Genomic DNA, 21,828 nt, shown 5'->3' with positions numbered 1-21,828 from the left:
AAAGTCCTATGATTTGTTTCATTGCAGTTATTGTTCAAATATATAATAATTTCATAACTTACCTTAGTATTTATTTACTATTTTTAACCTTGATTGAATGGTAGGTACTATAAATATAAGAAATTTCAGTTCATATAAGAATGCTCGGAATTTAAATTGAAGTAAATTGAAGTAAATTGAAAGCACAGAATTATGCTCGGAAATATTTTACTGAAATACCATTCAAATTATAACGTAGATGTGTATCAGCTAATCCTATTATGAAAATATTTCCAGCTTAACTCTACAAAGACCCAATCAAAAAGGATAAAGAGATAAAAGTTCTATCTTAGTAATGACGAAAATTATTTCTACGATTAAAATCTTGTGAAAAGATTTGTATTAAATCTCACTCCTTAGTCAGTCATAATGACGAAAATAACTACGACACAACTCTTTGCTGAAGGGATTGTATTGTCCTTACTGCTGAGTCAGCAGAATAAAAGCTAAAGGATTTGTCTAATTTTAAACGTGACACTACTCGTCTGTCGCTGCTATACGGGTAAAGAATAGAGATGTGAACGCATGAAATTGTTGTACCATAGGCTTAGACCCATTACGCACGTGCGACGTCGTACGCATACACACGACGAGTTCCATATAAACAGATTTAACGGTCGCCGTCGACTGAGTCGCCAGGCGACTAGTCGACCCCGCGTAGTGGTTCTCACGTTGAAATCTATAGTATAGAGCGTACTTTGGCTTTGCTTAGACTTAAGTTTCAGTTAAAACGAGACAGATTTATGCCAGCGGTATAGCGCTGTCCCGTTTTAACAGTGTCTTGAGTCTGAGCAAAAGTTAAAGTGCGCTCTATAGATCTCAGCCTTAGTACGAGTGTACACATCTCGACAACGTTGATAGATTTTGACATCGAAACATTCAGTAAGTTACTACCTATTTCTATTTCGTAAAATTGCATCTTCCGCCGCGCCGCTTCCTTTTACCCGACTGCGCAAGGCAAAGGAGTGGTTAGTGTTCATCAGTCTACCGATGATTTTGTTTAATCCTTCGTGATGTGTGTGGTTTTCATGATTCTTACACTAACATACGTCTTAATCTTAGAAGTGATTGTAACGAAAAGCGAATCCGGGGCGGTTTAGCTAGTTCTTTTATATTGTGTATAGAAAACAATAACTTTTATGATGTTCGTATCCATAAAATGACCTAAACCACACAATGCAGTATACACACGTAGGCATATTAAGCATCATATTGGCCATTCCCATAAAAAACTATTAGTCATACGCGGTGTTCGCCTATTAAATTCCCTGTGGACTGTCGATGTCGGTGGAATTTCTACGGCCCCCTTAGACATAGATCAATAAGTTACCCTTTCTCACATGCCCTGTACGTTTTCCGGCTATTTTCAATTCAAAATAAATCCATTTTCACCACAAAGCTTAGGCTTACTTGGTACTAGCTGACCTGCCCGGCTTTGGTTGTACTATCTGATTGTATTTCTGAACAACTTTGTTGCTGACATTTTCGACAGAGACTGAGAAACGTAATGTATAATTTAGTTAAGTTCAAGATTTTGTTTCAATATGGAATAGGTACATATAAATTAAAATAGAAAAAACGGGCGTATCAATTTAACCGTATAATTTAGTTCAAGTTCAAGATTTCTTTCAATATGGAATAGGTACATATGAATTAAAATAGAAAAATTGATATCAATTTAACCATAATGATTAATAACGTAACATCAACATAGATAAAATTATTTATCTTAATATCGTTTTATTCTTGGAAATTGCGCCATCATTCAACAGCGATCATATACCCAGACAAAACATAATACTGTTCACGGAATGGTCTTCATGCACTAATTGGTATTTAAAACTTGACACTAATAATGTATTAGGATTGTTATGATCACATTCCGACTGAGAGCCTTCATAATATAACAAACCGTTTAAAATCCAAGTGATTTTTGGAGTTTTGAATCTTCCGGACCTCGTTATCAGTAACATCTGGTTATAGTTGTTAAACTTAGACTCGAAATCGAATCGAAACTTAAAGTCGAGTCGTATGCATATATAGATCTGGTACTCCAGCACTGTATTATTCTACCTATACCTATCTAGTGTAATATCTAAATAAAAAAATCCTCAGTGCTTGAAAACCAAAGATATCGAATAGTGCGTGTTGCCAGATGTCGTATGGATCCGAGACATGTTCGCTTAGTTATGGGCCTCATAAGAAAGCTGAGAACCACTCAGTGGACGATGGAGAGAGCTATGCTTGGAGTATCTCTACGTGATCAAATGAGAAGGACGTAGGAGAACCAGAGTAACTGACATAGCTTAGTAGCTTGTGAAGCTGGAGTGACCATCGGTAGGTGTCATGGGTCCCAAGGTGCTGGAATGGCGACCTCGTTCCGGAAAGCTGAAAGACACCCCAGTGAGGTGGACAGATGACATTAAATGAGTCACAGGGAATCGCTGGATTCCGCGTAAGACTGTTATCTGTGGAAGTCCCTAGAACTTTGTCCAACTGTAGACGTCTATCGATTGTCGATAGAAGAAACTTCCTGAAAGGCAACGCATCGGCGGTTGCTCTGGTGCTCGACATGTTCATGGGCGGCGATAATCACTTAACATCAGGTCGTCTGCTCGTTTTCTTGTTATTTTTTATTAAAAAAAGAAAAAGAAAACTGATTCATCATCATCTCAACCAAGCGCCGACGCTAGTTATATTTCAACTAGGTATGTGGTACACGACGAGAGGGCTTGGTTGAATAGTACAAAAATCAATTAAGTACCTATACGAGACATAGCCTTGTAATGAAGACCAATTGCTCTGGAACATGCAAACAGTATTAGTATCAGTTTCAGTATAATTTTTCAATTGTATACAAAAGAGCTGGTAACAAGGTTCTAGAATCGGATCGTTGGATAAACGTGAGTTTATGCGAGTTACTCGTGCGCGAAATGTGTGCTGTAATCCTTTTAAACCTCGTCGGTCATCGTGTCGGTTTACTTTAAACCATATTTAAATACAACCCATAATTATTAACACAGATTGGTAAAGGTATAGAAGGATCACTCCGCAAAGGCGTTTTGGGGCCTGTTTCACAACTTCCTGATAAACTTTATCTAACGAATAAAGACGTTATGACAGTATTTGTATTGGAATTTGGGAATCTGACAGAATGTCACATTTATCCGTTACATAAAGTTTATCTGGTGGTTATTGAATGGGCCCTTAATGAATAGTGGGTCTTGTTACGACGCAATAAAGTGCGATTCAGCTCGCACTGCGCTAAGGCCTAAAATTTTAGTATCGCCGCTCTTTCTGTCGCGTAAATTCTTATCCCACCAAAAACATAAATGTGAAAAAAGAGCCAAGTTCTATAACAAGCGAGGAATTTAAGCTTCGCCGATAAAAGCATTGATATCTAAATGGGTGCCAAGTTCTATAGAAGGTCTTTGTATAATTCCTACAAGAATGTACAAAGAGCTTTGATTGTTTTAAAATATTGTTTATGTTATTAAATACATAACTTGGCAAGTTTGAATAGTCAATTAATCATATTTAACGTCTAATATGCTATATATTTCAAGCTTAAAAATGCACTTGGCAACTTTTTTCGCCACGAATAATTGATGTATGTAGATGAAAACTTGCCAAGTACATTTTTAAGCTTGAAATATATAGCATATTAGACGTTAAATATGATTAATTGACTATTCAAACTTGCCAAGTTATGTATTTAATAACATAAACAATATTTTAAAACAATCAAAGCTCTTTGTACATTCTTGTAGGAATTATACAAAGACCTTCTATAGAACTTGGCACCCATTTAGATATCAATGCTTTTATCGGCGAAGCTTAAATTCCTCGCTTGTTATAGAACTTGGCTCTTTTTTCACATTTATGTTTTTGGTGGGATATCATCAATTTTTGTAAAGTTGATTTCTCTTCATAATTTGAACTAAAATATTCCTCAAGTCCGATCTTGGCTCCATTTTCACATTTATTTTATGTTTTTATCATCTTCATTTATTAAACTAAGATGTTCCTCAAGTTCGAACTTGGCTACATTTTCACATTTATGTTTTTGATGGGATATCATAACTTTTTGTGAAGTTGATTTCTCTTCATGTACTTATTAAAATTACTTCACAAATATTGCACAGAATTAAACTTTAAAACAACACGATAATAGAAACAAACCAAGAAAGGAACTTTATCTAAAATACCAGATTTCCGTACCTAACCTAATAGGGTGTCTAAAAACTTTACTTACCTTAACTATCTTACAGATCTTTTTAAAGTTAAGGCTTTTAAAAGTATTTCTTGAGAGTGGCACGTGTAACGTTTGATTATAAGGTGTTTTATAATAATGCGACCGTATTACTCTAAATACCTACTTTAAGTTTATTGAAAATAATGAGTTCAACACATTTAAACGAGTTTTGCTGTATTTGGTTTACTTAACTAGCTAATAATAATAAATACCTTGCATCTACTTATATTACCTACTCGTAGTTTACGGTTGAGTAGTTTTGAGTGAGAGTATGGATATAATCGGTTAGAGTTCAAGTAATGAAAGATTTTGGTCCCCGTATTGGAACATATTGAGTTCGATTGATGTTTCAGATTCTTTTGATTTCCTAGGTTAAAGTGAATTAATTTGATAGTAACCTTTGCAAGAAGACTTGATATTAAGAGAGTGTAAGCTTATTGAAACCTTCTAAAAGAAAGAAACTTTGAAGTGGAATCATTTACTTGTGAAAAGTAAATGATGATTGGTAGCTCCACCACGCCACCAATGGTGAGCTTCTACCTTCCCTTGATATCCCAGGAAGCATATTTAGTCCTTTGATTAATATAATATCCAAAGACTAATAAGTCTCCTAAAATACCAAGAAACTGTAGCTCCCCCCCACACACGTCATCATTTCAATTAAACTACGCTGCCTATGCTAAACATACTTTTTGAAAGTGGTCCGTTCCACTTATGATCAACAGTGCAGCATAAATGCTGAAACTTTTCGCAATTTTTAATATTAATGATCATAATATACTTCTATAATATTTTATTAGTATGGACAAGTAGGATTGATATAATCCTCAGGGGCAGCAATCAACGATTTATTAAAATTAATGACAGAGCGCCTTGATGATATACTACTCAATAAATGACTCAACTAAGATCAACATTTTAGTCGTTTATTGCACAGCTCAGCGTTTTTTCTTGCGTTTATGCTGCACTGTTTTCTTTTCGGTGCCATTTTCTATATTTTCCTGCAAAATGTTAATGTGAGAGCGCACAGTCCATTCCAGGTCTGGATTTTTTCTCACTCGTTTTCTGTTTACAGATAATTTGTCCAAATCGGGGCGGTATAATGTTCGCAAGCGGTTATATTCATTTATAGAACTTTCTTGGGCCTTAATTTGGCTAGGATCTAGGTTGATAAGATGAACACCATCCATAGTCTTGACTCGAGATAGTGCAACATACGCCTGCCCTCTGCTGAATATTGAAGAACCTAAATCAAGTAGGGCGCTGTCAAGACTAAGGCCTTGTGATTTATGGATAGTGATAGCGTATGCTAAGCAAATAGGGAACTGTTCGCGGTGCACATATGCATTATTCAATATCTGAAACTTAGTTTTGACGCGTTCTAACTCGTAAGTTAAATTATGGCTAAATTTAATTTTAATTTTTCTCGGTTTATCGTTTTGGTCGGCCTCATAAAGTACTTTCTCTATTTCCCCAATCGATCCGTTAACCAACCCCTTGCTTACATCTATATTTCTACGCAACATTACTCGAGCCCCTATTTTGACTGTTATAACATTTTCTAAACCAGCAGATAGTGAAGAATCATCCTCGTTTTTCTTTAACACTTCCCTGACTCGTTTGTTTAAATATCGTGGGCAATCTATTTCATCTATTGCATTCAATCTGATCTCTGGTTGTTCTATACTTGTTAACATTGCATTATTGAATTGATTACACATGTTTTTAGTGGCAAACAAACATACTGTATTATTAGGCATCTTTGAAAAATATCTTATAATTTCCATTAATCGTGCCGTTGAGTTATCGGAATTTAATTTTAGAAGCCGACGAGATAAAGCATCTATATCTTGTTTTATTACAACACCTACTCTTATACGATTTAACATCTCGCCAAAAACTGGATCGTTTTTTTGCCTCATATTTAAAGTTAATTCGTCATATGAAAAAAGGTCTCTCCATAAATTTGGTGCGCTAAGCGACCCCAACCACTTTAGAACGTCTGAGGATTTAATGCTCTCGAAAGGTGAGAGTTGTCTCACTGGAGGCAACTGCAGTAGATCGCCAAATAATACAATATGAATTCTACCGAACCAGCCATCTTCTATATCACCAGTGTCGAATATTTCTGTTAAACGAAGATGAATATACATTAATGTCACATTTGAAATCATAGAGATCTCATCGATGATCAAAAGAATTACGTCATTTAAATCACTTCTTAAAACTTTAAGGACTTGATCTGACAGAGAAGTGTACTTAGAGCAATTACCATGCTCTACCGGTAGCTGTAGGAGCCTGTGTATTGTAAGACCATTTACATTAAAAGCAGCAATGCCTGTGGGTGCAGCTACTGCAACTAATTTGTTTAAATGTTGCTTAACCCAACTTTGGACTGTATTTATTAAATAACTTTTTCCAGTGCCTCCCGTACCACTAACAAATAATCTCAGTCTTGTTTTATTTTCAATCAAAGTGTCACGAATGGTATTAAAAATACGTTTTTGGTCCACGTTGAGGCCTTGTATCATTTCTTCAAGTTTGTCTTCCGATACCAACGCTTTTGCATTCCGAAAATCCTGCATTGCATTTTCAGCTTCAATAGGCATGAATTCCAGCGGATTTTCTATTCCGTCATCATCATTCTCATCACTTTTTTCTTGGTTTTCTTTAATCTCCGCTACTTTTTCTTCAATCATTTCGAATGCTCTCTCTATATTATTCAAGAATTCGGTTTGCATATCTCCGTAATTGAGTCCAGCTTTAATTTGATCTTTTAAAAGATTAAATGCTTCTGTGTAAGTACTTTTACCTGATTTGAGTACAGCTAGGTCTCTCCACGGATAAAACAATAACAGAAGAGAGAAATAATATTTTTCAGGGTACTTATTTACATCGTAACTATAGTGATTGATTAAATAGGGCCGCTGTCGCTTTTTTAAAAATTTATTTGATGGTAATTTGTGTATTAGTGCAGATGCTGACGGCGGAGTTGTAGTTACGTCATACCATCGTGCAAAATCATACAAATTCATATTTTCTAAGTCCCGAGGCCGTTGAGGATAGTAATTATCTACCCAAGATTCGAAAAATAAGTCTGTGGAATCAGATTCTAGCTGGTCGATTTCTTTTTTAGATTTTACTCTACGATTGCGATGCAGATTTACATCGAGCCATCTTATTGTGGTCTGCGGGTCAGTGCCGTATAGAGATATGCCCAAGAGTGTATCACATGCCTCAAGTGCGCCACATTCCCTGTTATTAAGAGCACGAAGACCTACATTATAGAGCCTACTAGCAAGAGATTTAGTAGAGTTTATGCTGTCAAAAGTGTCTATTGCATGACTCTTTTCGCCTTTTGTGGTGTATTTAGTGATGTAATAATTTAATACTGCTGTTTTTTCTCCTACATACTGCAAGTCCATATTACCGTTCCAAGCGAGAAGGATTGCTGGGTTGTAGTCGTTGATATACTGAGATTCTTCTTTACGGGGTATATTATAAAGTCTGTTATTAGATTTTAATGTTTTTCTTGCAGCTATTGATTCGATTACATTTTTTATCGTTAAAGATTCAGTTACTGGGCGAGGAAATCCAAATCTGCAAACAGTTGTGAAACCTGATTTTGTTTTTTTTTTCCTTAAACAGTATGAGTTATGCTTATGGGTTTGATATTTCACTACACGGTCGTGTAATGTTGGTGAAATGTTCTTATCAGGAACAGCACATGTGACATATTTACTGATAAAACATGCGACCTCATTAGCTGTTGACTCTTGAAGTATTGGGGAATTTTTTACCCACAGCATAAGATGGAAGTGCTGCAACCCCCTCGCTTGGTATTCGCGCCGCCAAAAATAGTGTTCTATTTCACCCAAAGGTGCTTCAGACGATGTTAGGAAAGCTAAAAGAGCTTTAAATTTTATATCGATAAATCGTGATGCTGCAACGGGGTCCATTGCTACTAACTCGCTTATAGATTTGTTTTTAGCATCGGGACCATTAATTTCCCTAATATACTCGCCAAGGTCTGTCCACGTCCATTCTGAGGGACTGATAGTCAAAAACCATGTGGCAGGTCCGTAATGACGAGTCATACATAAGACGTCGCTTCTAGGCTTTTTCCAAAATTGCTCGGTATTTCGTAATCGACTAAATATTGCCATTAAATCTCCTTCAAGTTCATCCTTCTCTATCATCTCCAAATATTTTTGAGCTGTTAATTTTTGGGTTTGATTTGTCACATTTAATTTATAAAATATGCCTGCACTCAACTGTCTCAAATTTGCATCATGTAATAAGTAAAATATGTATTGCTGATTAAGTCTGAATCTAGAATCTTTTGATGTTAAGCGAGATTTTATGAATTCAGCACTAGTAATATTTTTTTCTCGCGGATAAAACTGGCCGAATTTGCCTTCATTAAAAATATCTGGAAAGCACAAAGTATCTATATGCTTGTTGCGGTTATCAAATGGTGCCGCATTAACTTTAAGCATTTGATATAGAGCTGTAGCTGCTAAATTTTGTTTTTTTTCATGTAGAGGGTATATAGTATATTCTTCGTAAATACTTGCTTTCTCTTCTGTTACTTGGGTGAGAATTGCAGATTGATTTTGTGAGTCTTCGATATTCTCAGTCACTTCTACATCATATTTCAAATTCTGGTCAAGGTTATTTAATAGATTATCAGGGTTATGAGGGAGATTAATATTTGCATAATGAGTATTATTATTTTTAAGATACTTTAACGCATCATATATTTTATTAACGTTTACTATTTCTTGTCACATTATTTTATTTTTAGTAGGACTACTTCTAACGAGAATGAAAAGTTCTTGGTTGAGATTTAAGGGGTCTTCGGGTTTTGGTAATTTATTAAGGGTTACTTCTACAGGTAGTGGCAAATGGTATGTCCTACCCTTAACTTTTTTTATCATTTGCTTATTAGGCAGATTTTTATTTCCCACTGGAATCAAGTTTGTTACGACTTGGAATGCCTTGGCCCGTTGGATTAATATTTTTTCAAAGTTATTTAAATTACTAAGTTGTTTTGGTATATCACTATAATATAGATTATTTAGTATAGAATTGGAAGGCAACTCATTGGCTCTAATTTTTTTTAAGCATAAGAGACACAAACAAAAGAACTAGGTTGGACGTAATGAGACTCATTAAAAATCTGTAATCTGTGCCATACGTCAGTTTGAATTGGAATTCTTAGTTTATTTATGGCTGACATGTCATGTAAGCAAAGTAACCTGTGACATGATATGCAATGATGTACCGGGACATCGGCGCATCTTTTTTTCATATCATTAAAGGCAGACTTATATTTTTGTATTACTAAATCTTCATTCAATTGTACCTCGTCCATATTTACTTCACAATCGGCATTACCGATATTGTTTAAAGGAATTCCTAACTCTTTTAATTTATTTACATTAATAGTGTTTAAGTCAGAATCTATAGCATTTATATTTTTGCCATAAAAAGCTAACTGATAAAGTTCTCTAACTATTGTTCTTATTTTTGGAAAATGGGCTTTAATATTGCTGAGAATTTTAATTGTACCATAGTATTCATGGCTCTGATTAGATACCAAAGTAAATACATCTATCGCTGACTTCGAAAGTATAAATTGAAAACTATTCTCTAGGTTTTGTAGCACAGTTTCTTCTAGCAAACATAATTTTGAATTACAAGACCAAGAAATATTATTTAGCTTATTTTTCTCTTGTAAATTAAACACATTTGCTTGGCCCTCATCATTTATTACTATAGTTTCATCTGAGTTTAATACTTTGTATGAACTTTCATAGTAGTAGGGTTCTTGAGTGCTCTGATGTTTAGATTCCCCTGCAAGAATCATAAATTTATCTTTTATAGATGTCTCAGGGGAGAGACTTTTAAATTTTTCAATACTTACAGTAATTTTTTTTTGGAGGCGATCGAAAAGTTTAATGTAACTATTCACCATATTATTACGTCGCTGAAGAACCCACTTAACAATTTTTTCTGCTTCCAACCGATTTTTTATTTTATCTGTCAATTTATTTATTACGTGGTTTTCACTTGTGTATGCTAATTTTTTCTTTGCCTGATAATTTTTGACAGCATTCTTATTTACCTCTGGTTTTTTTAATGCATACTGCTTTACAGCATTTTGATTGACCTCCGGATGTTTGTCCGTATAACGTCTTACGGCTCTCCGATTCACCTCAGGGTGTTTTTCTTTGTACCGCTGAGTGGCTTCGCGATTTACTTCAGGGTGTTTTTCTTTGTACCGCTGAGTGGCTTCGCGATTTACCTCAGGATGTCTCTGTCTGTAGCGCTGATTAGCATCACGGATTTGTTCCTTACGGGATTTGTTTGATGATTTAGGCCGACCTTGTTTTTGTTTTGGTGGACGTCCTTTTCGCGTTATATTTTCATTATCATGTGGTTCCAACGGTACACAAACATCATAATGTCCTGACAATAGATTGCCCGAAAAGAGAAAACGCTTTATAGGATGGCCCTCTTCACCAAATATACCACGCAAGCTGCCATCGTGGTATACTTCGATCCTTATGGGATACAAATTCTCTGCGGCCTTTAATTCAGAAACAGCCCCATAGGTAGTCGATTGAAGCATACTCGCACGATACTGTTCTACAGAATCGTAAGGCTCACCGTGTTGGTTGCACGTCCATGCGCTCAAATCTTGCCAGTTTTGACAGACATACTCGACAATTGCCGCACGCACGCTACTTGCTAATTGCGAATCAATAGAATTATATAGTGAGAATGCAATCGAATGGAATAAACAGCTTCCATCGGGAGGCATTGAAATTATTTCGTGCAATATGACTGAGTCACCAACCAGTAACTGCACTGTACGACTCATACTTGAAAATAAATATATTTTCGTAAAATAATTAATAATAATATCACAATAATTTAAAAGAACACCAAGAAAAATTATTTAAGGTAGGTAGATAGTAGGTACACTTAAAGTATTATATATATTTAAAGCAGTAATATTTCGTAAAACACCTGCTATACTTATTTAATGAATTTCCAATGTTAAAATAGATAGGCTTAATAACTATTAGGTACTTCCTCCCAACACTCTGCTACTGGAACTCAGGATACCACGAATGCACATGGATTGTATATCCTAAAATGCAAATTTTAATCAAGCATGTTAAAATAGATAAACTTAATAACTAGTACTTCCCAACACTCTGCTGCTGGAACCCAGGATACCACGAACACACTTAGATTATTTTAAAACTTATGTAATTTAACAATAATTGAGTAGTGAAGTCCTCTTTAAATTAAAATAAAATATCGAGACGCGAACTCAATAATAGAACATAATCACACGATCTCGTGAGTTGAGTTTTTGTGGTTATTTTCACAATTATTTAACTAGGATCTATATGTTAAGATTAACATGAAAATCTGAGAAAAGCAATGCAAATAAAACAGCTCTCGCCGCCTTCCCGAGCTTGAATGCCTCTACTCTTAATATCCAAACTTGAAACGAACTAGTAACAATATGAATTCTATTTTATGCCAAATGTCTACAACTAAGGGTCAGCGCAGACCGAGCGTGGTGAGTCGAGGTGTGATGAATAGAATAGAGACTGCACTTCGAGTAGAGGTGGTTTCTTTGCCAGGATCTTAAGTAGAGTGACCAGTGACCACTATGCGAAAATCTCGATGTTTTAAATAGGCACAGTTTTTTTTAAACTAAGCATGAATATTTTTCTCATTTTTAGGGTTCCGTACCTCAAAAGTACCCTTATAGGATCACTTTGTTGTCTGTCTGTCTGTCAGTCCGTCGTGTCTGCCAAGAAACCTATAGGGTTCTTCCCGTTGACCTAGAGACATGAAATTTGGCAGGTAAGTAGGTCTTATAGCACAAGTACAGGAATAAATCTGAAAACCCCGAATTTGTGGTTACATCATTTTTGTTGGATAAAGTTCAGTATATTCATCTTCATAAATAATAATAATACAGATTGTAATTTTTATATTTAAGTATTTTTAGTATTTGAGAAAATCTGTGTCACATCATTTAAAAATAATTAAAATGTGTTTTAATTTTCAAAGTAAGATAACTATACCAAATGAGGTATCATATGAAAGGGCTTTACCTGTACATTCTAAAACAGATTTTTATGTATAATAGTTTTTGATTTATCGTGCAAAATGTTGGAATAAATACTCGAGTACGGAACCCTCAGTGCGCGAGTCTGACTCGCACTTGGCCGGTTTTTTTACTCTTAGATTGTTTAATTTTGTTTAAATATTTCGGCTGGAGGATCACCCTATTTACTTCAGTCTTGACTGCAAAGGCGTGCGCTTGGCGCGCATCCTCTCACCATTCCGGTGGTGTGCCTTGCGCCTTATGGATCGCGATATCTGACATCTGGCAAAACAAGTAAATTAACAAACAATACACCAAACAATGTCTAACAGGGTACCATTGATTGCCAAGAAGTACTAACAAAACAACGACCTTTTTTTTGTAGTTCCATAGGCAACAAGGAACCCTTTATATTATTATACATAGTTTTCCAATATCCGTCCGTTCGTCCGTCTGTCCGCGGCTTAGCTCAGAGACGTAGTAGGTACTAGCACAAAAAGTTTTAATTTGACATGGGTATTATATGTATTATAGTATATCCATGGTTGGATTTATTAATATGACTTATGACATTGATAATATGTCTTAAAGTAACATTTTCACGGGTAAAATTTGTTGAATCTTTTTTTGGCTCTTATATTTTTATGGAATATAATAACTTCTTAAGTTGATAATATAACAAATAGTACCTGAGTATAGATAATATTAATCAGTAATTGTTTTTGAGCCTTAGGATACAATTTTAAAACATAATAATTTATGCAAGCAAAGCAAAATGTTATGTCGAGTCGAGTCACTTCAGCTGACCAGTAACGGCTGCATGGGACTTCAACATGTGCACTATAATTGTTTGTTATTGTTTCAAAGGTTCCTGCTTTTTTATGCGTTTCATTGTGCATAACCGAGAATAATTTTACGAAAATTATAGTAACTAGTAATTATTAGGTATACCATAATATATCTAACCTTTAGATATACATACATAACTTATATTATCATCTAAGATTACTCCTTACAAATTATAAACCAGTCAAGTATCTCGCACACGATGGGTTCTGCGCCATCGTACAAGAAATAACACTTTTTTTGTGATTGATTTGTGAAGCCTAACCACAAATTAACAGTTTTAAGATTTTTTCCTTTACTTGGTTTTTATGATAATATTGCTACCTGCTTTTCATAATGTTCTAGGTCCTTTAGGTTTTGATTCCCTAGACAAGACACCAGGTGTGATTTCACTTTCAATACGAGTACAATAGTACCTAACTAATAAGTACAGTATGTCAGATATAGTATACCTAACCTTTAGGTACATAACTTTTATCTTCTGAGATTACCCCTTACAAATAAAAATACACAATTAGACCACTTAAAACATACAACGGAAAATCAACTCTGTGAATAGTTTGTATTGTACTACCTGTCCGTGTGAAACCAAGCAAAACAGAGGCAGGTCACTAGTATATATGAAGTTATAAAACATTATAGTCCTTCCAAAGCAAGGAACATAACAATGTTCCTTGCTTTGGAAGTGAATCACCCATTACTACCCATATTAAAGAACAAGTATTTGTTTGTTCTTCAATCACGTCGCAATGGAGCAACGGATCAACGAACCAACGTTACACAGTTTTACAAACTTAAAATGTGCACCTTGATCCATACTTGCTGTTCTACTAGCCACACCAATAACTTTGTCATATAATATATGACATATTAAAACATAATTTGCTATTTTCTGATTTTTTCCTTTGTATACACCTAATTACCTATCACTTTACCAAATTTGAAGTTTCTAAGTCACCTGGAAGTAGGTTAGGTTTTTGATGAGTGAGTGAGTGAGTGAGTGTTAAAAATGGCACTTTTCAGACCTTAATAACTTAATATCGATAAAAGATTTTTTCATGAAATTTTGGATTCTAAGCGTTTAAAGGGGTCTTAATAGATATGCAAAATTACAAATATGTAGGTTCAATAGTTTCTGAGTTATGGGGGGGTCAAAAGTAGCTCGAAATGGTTCGTGTAATATACACTTGTCAGCGTGCCGCCGTTCTTATTAGAATCGAACTTGGCGAGACACGCTGTCGCGTGTCTTGATCTATCTCTCATAAAGGGCATGAGAGGACGGACGCGCTATAGGTATATTTCTCGGGCCACATGACCAAGACAAGACCAAGTAAGCCCAACCTGCTATTAGCTTAGTTCATGTAGCTTCGGCATTGTTTCATATTTCACTTCAGCGAACTACATGGCAAGCTAAGCTTAGCGAGCTAACTGAGCGGATTAACTCTAATAGACGGCGACGATACCACCTAAGTAAGCTAAATGCCTTCTGCCTCCAAGGCAGGTGATCTAACATAGTGTTGTTACTTATTTACTTTGGTATAGCAACGGTGACTCAAGCAGAACCCTTCGGTTTTTTCGTTTTATTTTCTTTATACCAATTTAAACCGTATAGTGAAAGAAATAGGGCTGAGTTTAGTTTTCAAACAAAGACAATGCACCTCGGCACAACTCCACTCTGCACGTGTTTGTAGCACCTATAAGTTTCACTTCTTTCGTGTGCATACATCTCTTTAACACACTTTTGTATTTTTCAGACAGATTATACTTCGCGACGCTCAAAACGGGATACAAGCCGAAACCAACGCGCAACAGCAAATACTTCCACATCGAGGATGACATCGTGTACGAAAACTTCTACTTCGACTTTGGACCTTATCACCTGTGCCATTTGTATCAATTTTGCAATAAGCTCAACGAGGAGTTGGAGAGGAATCCGAAGAAGAAGATCGTATTTTACACCAGTAACAATGAGACGCTTAGACTCAACGCGGCATACCTTATTGGAAGCTATCAGGTAATATTTGTTTATTTTAACACAATGCCCATATAAACTTTATCTAACAAATAAATTTGACGTTATGACAGTTTACAGACGATGCTGTATTAGCCCTAATTCACACGAGCGTTATAAAAGCGTTGCGTTAAAACGCGGCGTTAACGGGTATTAACGTCGTCGTACGCGTTAAAATAGCGTTGTCGTGTAAATAGATACTTGGGAATGCATTTTTTAATTATGAATTAAGGCTTAGGCCTCATTCGCGCGAGAGCTTTTTTAACGTCCATTAAAAAAGCGTTCAAATGGAACAAATGCATTCCCAAGTATCTGTTCACACGTCAACGCTTTTTGAACGCGCTTTGTAACACGTCAACGCTTTGTATTTTCAGCGCAACGTCGGGTTTTAACGCAACGCTTTTTTAACGCTCGTGCGAATTAGGGCTCAAAGTGAGTTTACGTTTATTATAAAATTGTTTTGTGTTCTAGATAATATACCTGGGCGGGTCCCCGGCGGCGGTATACAAGCAGCTGACAGAAGGCTCGTGGTCGCTGCTGAGCTTCCGAGACGCGTCGGGCGGGCCCCCGCTGTTCGATATATCCCTCTTGGACGTGCTGCACGGCATCAAGGTCGCTCACGATGCCAAGTTCTTCGACTTCGACCACTTTGATGCGGAGGAGTACTTGTTCTACGAAGTAAGTAATAGTCAACTAATCCAATACTGGTCATAGGTCTCTTGTAGGAACTTCCACACGCCACGGTCTTGCGACGTATAGCCTATACTTGAACATATTATTTTTTCCAGAAAGTGGAAAACGGTGATTTGAACTGGATCATTCCCGGTAAAATGCTGGCATTTTCGGGACCCCACCACCGGTCAAGACTCGACCGAGGATACCCGCTGCATAGCCCAGAGCATTATCATGAATACTTTAGGAAACACCATGTGACCACCATAGTGCGGCTCAACAAGAAGTCATATGACGCCAAGCAGTTCACAATGCATGGGTTTGAACACAGGGAGCTGTTCTTTGTGGACGGTTCAGTGCCTTCGGACGTGATCGTCAATCGATTCATTCGCATCGCTGAAGCTGCGAAGGGCGCCGTGGCTGTGCATTGTAAAGGTGAGCTGTCTTTGTCTTTCGCATACAAAAAGTATTTGCTCTCTCGCTCTAGTAAGCACCATAGAACATAGGGAGCTGTACTTTGTGGACGATTCTGTGCCTTCGGCCTGATCGTCAATCGGTTCATTAGGATCGCTAAAGCGGCGAAGGGCGCCGTGATTGTGTATTGTAAAGGTGAGCTGTCTTTGTCTCGTAATACCAATAAGAATACTTTTTCGCTCTAGTGATTACCATAGTGCGACTCAACCAATAGTCGTATGACGCTAATCATTTTATGACACACGGGTGATGAGCATGGAGCCGTATTGTTGTCTTTGTCACATGCTTTTAAAATGTAGATCTCTTCTCTCTCTCTCGCCTAATGCGGTTCAACTGAGGGTGTATGTAGCAGCTACAATAATGCAACAAATGGCGTATAAGCGATTTATAACTGCTCGCTAGTGTGACACGCTTCTAATCGTTCAAAAAGGGTTTTGTCTCTTAAATAAACCGATAATGGCATAGCTTCAGGTAAAAACATGTAACCTGTAAGATTTAGAATAAGCAAGCCCTGCATGAGAATTGAGAACATGTTAGGGTGGAAGAGGTTTTATTAATTTTATTTTTGTTCAACAGCGGGCTTGGGTAGAACCGGTACTCTGATAGCATGCTACATGATGAAGCACCACGGGTTTACAGCGCGGGAAGCTATCGCTTGGTTGCGAGTGTGCCGACCTGGCTCTGTCATAGGACATCAACAGTGGTTCCTTGAGACGTAAGTATAGAGAAATAAATTATATTAAGCTGAAACCGGTGATTCGTCGGCTTTATATCTTTGTGAAAAGTTGGCAGTTTTATGTGGATGCCATTTTTTAATTTGTATTCAAACGTCTTGTCATTGTATATGTTTTAGTTTTAATTTATTGATACATGATTAAATAAATAAATAAAATTAAAGCCAATCAAAGCAATTCAAGCTGCGCTGCTATAATTGACCAATTATTTTGTTAAGAAACTCCTGCTTTTACAAGCAATAAAAAGATCCGAATTATTCTCCATATTTTGTATTGTCTTAATTTTCTAAATCTATTTAAGTCAAGTAAGTTGGTTCTTTAACCTATTTTAATAAAAGTTACATTTTTTCCAGTAACCAGCCTCGTATGCATGCACTTGGCGAGGCGTACCGGCGTCGCTTCAACATAACCTCGTTTCCCGTCTTCACTCGGGGTATATACAGCGACCTGCCTCCGGAGCCACTCGCACTCAACACCAAGGAGACAGAAGACAGTAACAAGCCCGTATCCCTGCAGACCATACTCAACAGTAGCAAGAATGCTAATAAGGTATGTTGTACCACGACATCGCTACAACATTCTTGTGAATTGTCTTCCTAGGTGAATTATGCATTAAAGCGAGGTTTTGCAATGTGCATATGTATTTCTTCTCTAGTGTCTGTTATGCTACGTCTGTGATTATACTTAAAACTTAAGGGACATTTATTTGTTACAGTTGGACAACGCAAACGTCCTAAATGCCAACGAAACTGACGCAGAAAACAACGTCACATCAGTCATCGGCAAATACAAGACGACTCCCACGCCGATGCTGCCAACTAAAACGGTGTTCACGCCAAAAATAAATTACATGATGCCAACCAATAACATCAGGAACGCGAATAATACTAATCTGAAGCCTCAGCCGAGGATGATGAACGCTGCGTTAAAGTCTCACTACGCGGCTAAGACTTCGACGTTCCCGCCAACTCGCAGTGCCAACTCCCAAGCCAAGCTCGCAGCGGCCAAGGCGCCTTTTACAGGTAAGAACAGCTTTCACGGCCAACGCGCCAACCTTGCGCGGCCAACGCTCGCCTATTCCCATGGCAGCAGCCCAATAAAAACGTTCACCAGGAAAGCCAACGCCGTATCGAAGATACCCAGCGACACCAGCGTAGTCACCACGCTCACCAATGTCACATCAACCCTATCAGCTCTCACAGAAAACTGCCATTTGAACGGCAAAAACCGACTACCCTCCGAACCTAACCTCAAAGCAGTCACTCAAACAAAAGCAACAGCCACCAACGTAAATTCTCGAAAGAAACTAATCGTTCGGTCGAACTCGAGTTCTCGCAAGAAACTGCCGAAAAGCCTTCCCAAAAGCGGCCTGGAATCATCCCAAGATTTATCCTCCAGTGATACGAATATCACAAATATATCCGCAGATTCACTTGAAACACCGTTCCGGTTTAGGCGAAAACGGGACAAATCTAAAACTCCCGAGCCGATGGACTGTATATCGAACTCTGTAATCACAGCCGATGTCACCCCGGATAATTTCGAGGAGACTAGTAACTCGCAGGGGAATAAGCTATATAAAATTAAGGCGTTAAGAAAAAAATGCCCGGCGTTCGGGGTCGGGCTATTGAAAAAAGACGGCGTCCAAACTCGGTCGAGTAGTTGTGCGAGCAGCTCGACCGTCAAGAAGAAATGATCTCCGACAAAACAAGAGATTAGGCAACTGTTCGCGCGTTATAGAGTTTTTAATAGATGTTTAGCGTGCATAGCACACGTTGTATAGATGGTTGATGGATTTGTTTAGGTGCTAAACTAATGTCTTTCGACTGACTCGATTTACACTAAACTCATATCAAACGCTGGTACAGTATTACCACTTTTATAAGTTGCGCCGATGTACTTGCGCAGGAACCAAAATAAAATTTATGGCGCATAAGATAATGGCGCGAAAATATCTCAGCTGATTATAGCGCGCATTCGTCCGCTATTGGTTCGCCTACGCGCCATGTTTTTTTACGCAAATTATGAGCGAAATTGCGTTTTTCTGTTTAAAATCCTAACGTCAAGCAATAAGGTCAGTATTTCATTGGTGTATATTCAATGATGCAACTTATAAAAGTGGTATGGTATTTCTGTAACATTATAGTCTGTATAAATTGGATGTCTAAACAAATTGATCAACTTTTGTGATAAGTGTATAGGTGTTTTTTCTTAGACCCCATGATGAGCCTAATTGTTTATAACAATTGTAACATTGTTTAAATGTTATAATATGTGGTCGATTAGTAAAAGGAAAATCCTTCAAAGTGAAATTCTGTTGTCACAATTAGAATATTCTATCGATCGTAATAGTACAGTTAGAGAAAAAAGTGTTTGAATATTATTTTATTTAAAAGAATGAGACCACCTTTAGTGTCCTAAGAAAAATATTTTTGTAATTTTTAAATTACTATTTAACTATTAAATGCCATTTTAGTTTAGCTTTTATTGAGCTTCCTGTTGTTTAATTTTTATATTGATTTATAAGTTTCCATTTTATTATAGAAATATAGATCAACTATAAAGTTGTACAATATAATATTTTGTTTGCGATACCGATGTATAGGTAAAATTATGTCTATATTACAAAAGTTGCTAAGATTTTAAATGTTTACTTCTTTTTATTGCTTTATTGACATTTTATTATAAAAAGTATAAATTATTTTGAATAAATGACATTTAAAGTTACTTCTGTTTATATGTTTTACGCAAAATTACAGAATTCAATTCTTTATTACTTATTACATTATATTTTATCGCAGAAAAATTATGCAATATTTAGAATATCAAATGTTTTGTTCATACAAAATTTCTAATTTAATACTTTTAGTATGGTCAAAATATTCTAAAATATCTATTGTCACAAAAAATACTAGTGTTTTTATGTGATAAGGAAAAAATGCAATTTAGTCTATTTATGATTATTTTAATTGTTGTATTCTTGCGACATGAGATTTCTATAATATTATAGTTGCACTGTGAAACTACAGTTGAGGTGATATTTGTTAGTTTTTGAGATATATCTCTTTTTTTTTTATTATAAATATATAGATATAAAGTCTTATTATTTAAGTCTATATTTTAGTAAGGATCATAGCACACACAAGAGCGAGACAAAGACCACCTACATTTTTTCGATATTAGTTTTTCCCTCGACTGTAGAAATTACTTTAAACGTTTTATTTTGTAGACATGTTGAATAAAGTTGATCGTATACTACAACACGATCCGCAAGGCACATTTTTCAGTATTATAATGTCTTTAGCACCATATTGGAACAAAGAAAGCAGACTTGACTTATATCATTCGCATGTTCAGTAATCCTATAGCGTACTTTCACTATTCAGACTTTATTTAGAGTTAAAACGAGACAGATTGTTGTGCCAGACATCATTCTCGCTTTAACTCTAAGTAAAGTCTAAGCAAAGACAAAGTAAGCTTTATAGATACCTTACCTTAGAGTTAAAACGATATTTTGTTATGTATTGGCAAAGTCAAAGAACACTAGATCTCGGGTTAAATACTGAAAAATGCGTTGCATAAGATTTTTGTGGCGGTATGCGATCATCATAAAACACGAATTTATAGCATCATATCAATTTGTATTGTACACTCAGTGATTCCAACTTGCCTCAACTAATTATTGTGTACATAGTATGAAATTTTAGACTCTGCTAATTGTTGTGAAGACTGTTGTCTATGCCATTTTTATTGTAATATTGTATAATCGTTGTTTACGCGACTGTACTTGCAATTTTATTTTAAGACCCCGTTAATACGGCTCTTGTAGCGCACGTTTTCACACTAATATTGTAAAGGCAAGTTTGTGTGTATGTGTGTGTGTGTATGTTTGTTACTCCTTCACGCAAAAGCTACTTAACGGATTTGGCTGGAAATGGAGCATGATTATACCCTGGATTCGCACAAAGGCTACTTTTTATCCCGGAAAATCGAAGAGTTCCCACGGATTTTTTTAAAAACCTCGAAGAAATAATTGGAGAGAGCAAAGGACTACTATTCCTAAGGGTACCTCATGTGAAGCTCGGAACACTGTTTAGGATGATATTGGGACGAATGAGTTGGCTAAACTTGATAAGTCCATGTCCGGGTGAGACTTGAAAAATCGGGGACCTAACGTCTGTGCCGGCAATTTATTGCAAACTAGCTAATGCCCGCGACTTCGTTCGCGTGGATCTAGATTTTTATAGATCCCGTGGGAACTGTTTAATTTTCCGGGATAAAAAGTTGCCTATTTCGATTACAGGGACGCAACATACATCAATACCAAATTTCATACAAATCGGTTAAGTGGATGGGACTTTAGGAATCCCGTGGGAACTCGTAGATTTTTCGGGATAAAAAGTAGCCTATGTCCGTCCCTGGGATATTAGATAGCCCTGTACCAAATTTCCTCAGAATCGGTTACACTGTTGGGCCGTGAAAAGATAGCAGACAGACAGACAGACAGACACACTTTCGCATTTATAATATTAGTATGGATGGATATATCAATAATTATCCTTTTCAAATGCTAATAGGCACAGCTTGACAGGTCCTGCTACCTGTCTTCACAAATTCATAATGTTATCAACTTATCAACATACATAATATTTTGTGA

At 36.4% G+C, this 21,828-nt stretch overlaps 1 protein-coding gene across 1 annotated transcript in view; it reads left to right on the top strand.

Moving 5' to 3' along the window:
• Positions 1-21,480, top strand: part of LOC123877335 (dual specificity protein phosphatase CDC14B-like) — a 34,948-nt gene extending 13,468 nt beyond the window's left edge. The window contains exons 3-8 of the mRNA XM_045923994.1: positions 15,035-15,294; positions 15,763-15,969; positions 16,080-16,398; positions 17,014-17,152; positions 17,525-17,720; positions 17,887-21,480. Coding sequence (XP_045779950.1) covers positions 15,035-15,294; positions 15,763-15,969; positions 16,080-16,398; positions 17,014-17,152; positions 17,525-17,720; positions 17,887-18,867 — 2,102 coding nt within the window. The 3' untranslated portion in view covers positions 18,868-21,480. The remainder of the gene's footprint in view (positions 1-15,034; positions 15,295-15,762; positions 15,970-16,079; positions 16,399-17,013; positions 17,153-17,524; positions 17,721-17,886) is intronic.
• Positions 21,481-21,828: the final 348 nt, after the last annotated feature.

The sequence above is a fragment of the Maniola jurtina genome, chromosome 23, assembly GCF_905333055.1.
Source record: "Maniola jurtina chromosome 23, ilManJurt1.1, whole genome shotgun sequence".
In the NCBI taxonomy this organism is placed as follows: Eukaryota; Metazoa; Arthropoda; class Insecta; order Lepidoptera; family Nymphalidae; genus Maniola; species Maniola jurtina.
This window is presented reverse-complemented; position numbering and strand designations above follow the sequence as displayed.